General features: G+C 61.7%; 1 protein-coding gene across 1 annotated transcript; it reads right to left on the bottom strand.

Annotated features, from left to right (window-relative positions):
* Positions 1-718: 718 nt before the first annotated feature.
* Positions 719-8,086, bottom strand: LOC142024359 (uncharacterized). The gene is made up of 3 exons (XM_075016298.1): positions 7,943-8,086; positions 3,535-3,823; positions 719-3,417 (listed from the first exon to the last, which is right to left on the bottom strand). Exons 2-3 carry the CDS (start codon positions 3,805-3,807, stop codon positions 1,747-1,749), a joined length of 1,944 nt encoding a protein of 647 aa, XP_074872399.1. The 5' UTR covers positions 3,808-3,823; positions 7,943-8,086; the 3' UTR covers positions 719-1,746.

Genomic DNA, 8,086 nt, shown 5'->3' on the forward strand with positions numbered 1-8,086 from the left:
AGTCCTCACACACCCGCTTTCTCCTCTCTCTCCCGCTTGTCCCTCCAGGGCTGGGCAGGAGAGGGGCTGTGGCACTGGGTGGGAGGATGGCAAACAGGGCAGAGTTAAGGAGGCCAAGGCTGCAGGTGCAGGTCGAGTGGCAGCTGGGACCCTGCATAGGGTCTCCGGGTGCAGGGCTGTGAACAGAGCCCTGAGCTAAGCCCCATTGTGTGGCTGGGGTCAGCCAGAGCCTTGTGTGCAGGGTGGGAGCAGAACGGAGTATGGTGGCAGCGGAGCCCTGAGTGCAGGGCTGGGAACGGAGGCCTGAGCACAGAGCCAGAAACAGCCAGAGCCCAGCATGCAGGTCCAGGAACAGCACCCTGGTGCAGGTCTCACCTCTGGGCCTGCGGCTGCCTGGGCACCGCACGGCAGGTGCTAGCCAACAACGCCCCCATCCCCGGTGCCCCTACTCCCCACATCTCTGGGTGCCTCTGACAATTGCCCTCAAGCACTTATTTTCAGCCTTTCACTGGCCCAGGCTGGTCGAGCTGGCGGAGAAAACGGGAGCTGGAAGCCAGACTGTCAGGGCAATCTCGCCTGCCTGGGGAAGGAAGCCGGGAGCAGGGAAACAGCCACATCTTCCCCACAGAAGCCAAATCCCACCTAGGCTTAGTGTGACACGCTGGGGCAGGACCCCTACTCAAAGCAGCAAGAACAGGCTCCCAAGCGCGAGCAGGTTTCACAGGCTTTATTGAAATTGGTTAATGTGATGGCAGGGAGCAGGAAGTCCCAGGCTTGCTCAGGTTCTCTAGGCCTGATGTTTGCAGCGTCCCGCCAGCTGGCAGAATCTCCCCGTGCGCCTGGGGGAAACAATTCACAGTGGACGACGCAGCTACCTCCGGCACTGACTTCCTTCAGTGCGGCAGGAGGAATCCTGGGCCAGCGTAAGCTGAGAGGAGTTTGGCCGGCCATTGTCCGTGGGGCAGATGGGCCCTGCTCAAGCCACACCTCTGCATGCCTCGTTGCCAAAGGGATTTAGGTTCCTAACAGTGCAGATGGGGCCCACTGGGATTCTAAGAGGCTCGGAAGCTGCTTAGGTGCCCGACTCCCCCCTGCAGTCCCCTGGGACTCTCTCTCCGACCCAATTTAAAATCCCGCTCGGTGCTGCTCTGTCTCCTTAGATGACTACACCCTTTGAACACCAGGCCCTCTACCTCCAGCGAACAAAGTGGGAATCCTGCCTGGGAACCTCCGCTGCTCTAACTTCTAGACTCCACTTCCCTCCCAGAGCTATTGGGAGAACCTACCCCTCCAGCCCCACCTCACCTGCCCGGTCTAATTGGTTGGCTCTCTGGTCGACCCCCCAGGGCAGCACATCAGTGGGAACTTCTCCTGGGTCTGCGCAGTAACTCTCTCTCTCTGCCCCAGGCAGCTCCCTACACGTCCGCCTCTCCACCCTCAGACCGCCCATTGCTGACATGGGGATAACGATACGGCCCATCTTACAGAGGGGAACCCAAAGCACAGAGAAATAAAGCCACTTGCCCAGGGCCACAGCTGAAGCGGGAGTGCGGCAGCGTAAAGACTAGAACCCGGGGGTCTGTTGTAGCCACACAAAGCGCTTTGACTGCGAGGCTGGCCTGTCCCGAGCTTGGGTCTTGCAAAGCAAAGATCATATGTGGAGCAAGGCGAGGTGGGGTTGCAGTTACTGCTTATGAAGACTCCCCACAGCGTTAGCCAGCGGCTGGGACTACCAGTGGCGCATCTCTAGATGTATTGGTCTTCTTCCTCCGCAGTCAGCTCCTGCATCCCCTGTCGCACTGCTCCCTCAATTGCCTTCTGCTCTTCCATGCTCACTGGGGGCAGCAGGGCCTTCAGGTCTCTATCAATCGTCTCCACCCGGGCCTCGACACTCCGGTCAAAATCCTCCTTCTTCGCAACTACCAGCTTGTAAATGGCATCGTGGGCCTCTTCGCAACCTCTCTGTAACGCCTCCCGCTCGCTGATGAAGCTCAGGCTGTTAGGTTCCAGGGCGATCAGTCGCCCCAGGCTGCTCACACGATCCATCAGGTATTTATTGGACACTTCGGTGTAGGTCTCGGAGATCATGTGCACCAGGTGGGCCACGTTGGAAGCGTTGAACGCCTGGGTGTAGATGGTGTCTATCACAAAGGATTTGGAGGAATAGTTTCCGATTTTATGAACGTCTGAGACATAGCTCACAAATTCACTGATGTCCCGACTGAGGCAGCAGGCAATCAGGTTGGAGATCATCTGGAAGAATCTCACCATCTTCGCCCACTGCTCCTTCACCTTCCCCAGGGCCTTCAGCCCTTCAATCAGCATCGTCCTGGCTGTGTCAAAATCGATGTGTTGCACCTCGCATTTTGCCATGGTGCACATGAGCTCCATCAGCTCATCGTTCTGCTTCTTGACGTTCTCAACGCTCCTGTGATACTCCTCCCGCGTTTCCTTCAGCATCGCCCGGCTCTGCTCAACCTTTAAATGTGCATTTTGTATGGCACTGCAGCCTCCTCCTAACTTTTGTTTACTTTCACCCAGATTAGGTGCTTTGGGGCTGAAGGCAGGAGATCCCAATGAGGATTTACTGAGTGTATCAAATTCTGACGCTGTTTTGTATAAGTGTTTGATCTCTTCAAGCAGCGACTTCTCTGCTTCCTTTCCCAGGTTTTCGGACAAAGCCATCTTCGCCAGTTGTTCACAAATACGAATGCCGGATGCGCAGATCTCTTGAGCTTTCTCTTTTGGCTCACACGCCTTTTCTTTTTCTATGCTGCTCTTCATCTCTAGGAACATCGTTTTCAGCCAGTTGGTTCTAATTTCCCCACTTTCCTCACTGACAACTTCCTTCATGTTGAGGCTAGTGAACTCGTCGGTTAGCTCTTTGAGCTTTGTTGCAAAAGTCAGTAGCATTTCTGACTTTGTAAAGATGTTGCATGTTGATATTATGCTTCCATCCTCGTAATGCTCTGAGTCATCCCCTCCCCTGCCTTTCCTCTCCCTGAGGATCTTTGATACCATGTTTGGAACCACTGGGGGCCAAGTGGTCAAACTCTCCACAATGGCCATGCCTACAGCAGTCCACCCTGTGGGGATGGCTTTCATAGCTTCCTTGTACTCGTCAAAGCACTCATTCAGCTTTTGCCCCATCTGGCTGTGATATTGCTCAGCCATCTCCTGAGCCTTCCTGGCTGCTTTCTCCTTGATCCTCGCCTGCTCCAGGGCTATCTCGATGTCTTTCAGATCATCCTCGTAACTCTTCTTGGCGTTCAAGCAGCCCTCCATCAGCTCCCCGATCAGGCTGATGACGCCTGAATACTCGTCCTGCACCTTTTGGGCTAAGTCTCTGCACTCATCTGCCATGGCCTTCATGTTCTTCAGCTGACTCGGCAGCAGGGCGCTCACGGTCTCCATGTCCTGGAACAGAATTTTAACAATTGCATTCATCCGGCCCGGGACACTCATGGAGAGCAGTCGGATCTGATCCATGTTGACGTGTGCGGTGTTAAAGGCGTGCCAGCCTTGGTTACTGACCTGACACAAGCAGGCCTTGAAGGATTCTGGGTATTTGACGTGCTTGAAGCCGTCCTTAGGAGGGTTCTTATTGATGGAGAAATCCTTCTGCGCTGCTGAAATGAAAACCAGCTGCCCTAGGATGGCAATGGAGATGGGGGCCGGCATAAGGAACTCCTCCCAGTTGGCGTAGCACTTCATCCTCAACTCCGTCTCCTTCCGCACGTCCTTGGCTTTGCAGACACTCAGCTCAGCCTTCACCAGCTCTTGGGACTTCCTGTCGTCATGTGCCATTGTGCCGCCAGTAGCCCTGAGAACAGTGTTCATTGTTAATAAACGTGCATCTCACGGTGGCACCTAAACAGGATAAAGGCTCCATCAGGCTGGGTGTGGGACATAGAACTTGGAAGGCCGGCCCTAAAACGCCTCAGGGTGGGACTGCCAGATGTTCAGAGGTATGTAGGCATCTAATCCTGCCAAGAATCAATAGGAGTTAGGCACCTAAAGACCTTGTAAAACCTGGCCCTGCGTGACTCACCCAGGCGGCACATCAGAAGCTTGCATGTGGGTCCCACCTAAAACCACCTGCCTAACCACCGGCCCAGACAACTGCTTCTGTTCATCTCATTGATTTAAATTGTAAATTCTCCGGGCACACACCATCTCTCGCTGTGTCTGAGCAGCGCCCGGCCCGACGGGGCCCTGATCTCAGCCGGGGCAGGGACTGTCTCTCGCTGTGTGTCTGTGCAGCGCCCGGCCCGACGGGGCCCTGATCTCAGCCGGGGCAGGGACTGTCTCTCGCTGTGTGTCTGTGCAGCGCCCGGCCCGACGGGGCCCTGATCTCAGCCGGGGCAGGGACTGTCTCTCGCTGTGTGTCTGTGCAGCACCCGGCCCGACGGGGCCCTGATCTCAGCCAGGGCAGGGACTGTCTCTCGCTGTGTGTCTGTGCAGCACCCGGCGCGACGGGGCCCTGATCTCAGCCGGGGCAGGGACTGTCTCTCGCTGTGTGTCTGTGCAGCGCCCGGCCTGACGTGAAGGTGGATGCTCTCTTCAGTGGATCAGGGCAAGGTCTAGAGCAGCTGTTCCCAACCTCTTCCAGACGGGGACCCATTTTGACAATTAAGAAAGACCTGGTCACCCAAAGCAATTCAGAAACGGGCTTGGGGGGCAGAGCCGTAACCAGCTAATTTTGCGCCTGAGGCAGGAATATAAAATTGTGCCCCGCTCATGTTTATATTTCATAGAAAAGGGAAAATAAATTCACCAAATAACACCACGACAGTCCTTATAGTTAACCAGAGTTGTGGTGGTGGACAGACACTGATCCCCAAACCTCCCCCCCCCCCAGCTCAAACACCACCATCAGGGGCTAGAGGAATCACATGGAGGGGCTAGTAAGAGAGGAAGCCGTGCTAGTCTGGACACTACCAAAACAAAAAGCAGTCAAGTTGCACTTTAAAGACTAGCGAAATAGTTTATTAGGTGATGAGCTTTTGTGGGACAGACCCACTTCTTCAGACCAGAACAGACTCAATATTTAAGGCACAGGGAACCAAAAACAGTCAGCAAGGAGGACAAATCAGAAAAAGATAATCAAGGTGAGCAAATCAGAGAGCGGAGGGGTGGGGGGGGGAAGGTCAAGAATTAGATTGAGCCAAGTGTGCAGACGAGCCCCGAGAGTGACTCAGAAAGTTCCCATCACGATTTAAACCAGGTGTTAATGTGCCGAATTTGAATAGAAAAGCCAACTCGGCCGCTTCCCTTTCCAGAACGGAGCGATAATTCCTCTTCAGTAACACACAGGCCTTGATGTTGGTAGAGGAAAGTGCCCGTGATTCTGTGAGTAACCTGGTTAGGTCGAGTGATGGTATTTCCAGAGACGATATGTGGAGAAAGCTGGCAGCGGGCTTTGTTGCAGGGAAAAGTTCCTGTTCTCTCCTACAGACACCTCCCAACCTCATGAGGATCCTCACTAACAGCCACAGCCTATACCCCAAGAACACCAGTCCCGGAACCCTTCCCTGCAACAAAACCCGCTGCCAGCTTTGTCCACATCTCATCTCTGGAAATACCATCACTGGACCTAACCAGGTTACTCACAGAATCACGGGCACTTTCTCATGCTCCTCTACTAACATCATATATGCCATCATGTGCCAACAATGCCCAGGTGCTTCGTATATTGGACGGACTTCTAACTCCCTTAGACAAAGGGCCAACGGGCACAAAACAGACATCAAAACACTCCAGATCCACAAACCAGTTAGTCAACATTTTAATGCAATGGGGCCTTCTGTCAATGACCTCAAGGTATGTGTGTTACTGAAGAGGAATTATCGCTCCATTCTGGAAAGGGAAGCGGCCGAGCTGGCTTTTCTATTCAAATTCGGCACATTACCACGTGGTTTAAACCGTGATGGGAACTTTCTGAGTCACTCTAGGGGCTCGTCTGCACACTTGGCTCAATCTAGTTCTTGACCTTCCCCCCCACCCCTCCGCTCTCTGATTTGCTCACCTTGATTATCTTTTTCTGATTTCTGACCCGCGCCCCCGGCTCCCTCCCGCACACGGGCACCTGCGCCCCCGGCCCCTCCCGCACACGGGCACCTGCGCCCCCGGCTGCACCCCGCACACGGGCACCCGCGCCCCCGGCTGCACCTCGCACACGGGCACCCGCGCCCCCGGCTCCCTCCCACACACGGGCACCTGCGCCCCCGGCCCCTCCCGCACACGGGCACCCGCGCCCCCGGCTCCCTCCCGCACACGGGCACCCGCGCCCCCGGCTGCACCCCGCACACGGGCACCCGCGCCCCCGGCTGCACCCCGCACATGGGCACCCGCCCCCCCGACCCGCTCCCGCACACGGGCACCCGCGCCCCCTGCTCCCTCCCGCACACGGGCACCCGCCCCCCCGGCTCCCTCCCGCACACGGGCACCCGCCCCCCCGGCTCCCTCCCGCACACGGGCACCCGCGCCCCCGGCTCCACCCCGCACACGGGCACCCGCGCCCCCGGCTCCACCCCGCACACGGGCACCCGCGCCCCCGGCCCCTCCCGCACACGGGCACCCGCGCCCCCGGCTCCCTCCCGCACACGGGCACCCGCGCCCCCGGCTCCCTCCCGCACACGGGCACCCGCGCCCCCGGCTCCCTCCCGCACACGGGCACCCGCGCCCCCGGCCCCCTCCCGCACACGGGCACCCGCGCCCCCGGCCCCTCCCGCACACGGTCACCCGCCCCCCCGGCCCCCTCCCGCACACGGGCACCTGCGCCCCCGGCTCCCTCCCGCGCCCCCGGCTCCACCCCGCACACGGGCACCCGCGCCCCCGGCTCCCTCCCGCACACGGGCACCCGCTCCCCCGGCCCCCTCCCGCACACGGGCACCCGCGCCCCCGGCTCCCTCCCGCACACGGGCACCCGCGCCCCCGGCCCCCTCCCGCACACGGGCACCCGCGCCCCGACCCGACCCCTCCCGCACACGGGCACCCGCGCCCCCGGCCCCTCCCGCACACGGGCACCCGCGCCCCCGGCCCCTCCCGCACACGGGCACCCGCGCCCCCGGCTCCACCCCGCACACGGGCACCCGCGCCCCCGGCTCCCTCCCGCACACGGGCACCCGCTCCCCCGGCCCCCTCCCGCACACGGGCACCCGCGCCCCCGGCTCCCTCCCGCACACGGGCACCCGCGCCCCCGGCCCCCTCCCGCACACGGGCACCCGCGCCCCGACCCGACCCCTCCCGCACACGGGCACCCGCCCCCCCGGCCCCTCCCGCACACGGGCACCCGCGCCCGCGGCTCCCTCCCGCACACGGGCACCCGCCCCCCCGGCCCCTCCCGCACACGGGCACCCGCCCCCCTGGCCCCTCTCGCACACGGGCACCCGCGCCCCCGGCCCCTCCCGCACACGGTCACCCGCCCCCCCGGCCCCCTCCCGCACACGGGCACCCGCGCCCCCGGCTCCCTTCCGCACACGGACACCCGCGCCCCCGGCTCCACCCCGCACACGGGCACCCGCGCCCCCGGCCCCTCCCGCACACGGTCACCCGCCCCCCCGGCCCCCTCCCGCACACGGGCACCCGCGCCCCCGGCTCCCTTCCGCACACGGACACCCGCGCCCCCGGCTCCACCCCGCACACGGGCACCCGCTCCCCCGGCCCCCTCCCGCACACGGGCACCCGCGCCCCCGGCTCCCTCCCGCACACGGGCACCCGCGCCCCCGGCCCCTCCCGCACACGGGCACCCGCGCCCCCGGCTCCTCCCCGCACACGGGCACCCGCCCCCCCGGCCCCTCCCGCACACGGGCACCCGCGCCCCCGGCTCCTCCCCGCACACGGGCACCCGCGCCCCTACCCGATCCCTCCCGCACACGGGCAACCGCGCCCCGACCCGACCCCTCCCGCAGACCCCCCGGGTGAGACCCGCGGAGGTTACCGTGCAGGGGCGGAGGATGTCCCGGCGCGGGGCTGTGCGCTCGCTGCTCCGGGGCCCGGGGAACCCGAGGGCTGGGCTGGGCTGGGCTCCGTGCGGCCAGGGGTGTCCGATCGGCTTCCGGCGCCGGCGGGTTGCCGGGGCGCA

This window comes from Carettochelys insculpta, chromosome 22, assembly GCF_033958435.1.
Source record: "Carettochelys insculpta isolate YL-2023 chromosome 22, ASM3395843v1, whole genome shotgun sequence".
NCBI classification, from domain to species: Eukaryota; Metazoa; Chordata; order Testudines; family Carettochelyidae; genus Carettochelys; species Carettochelys insculpta.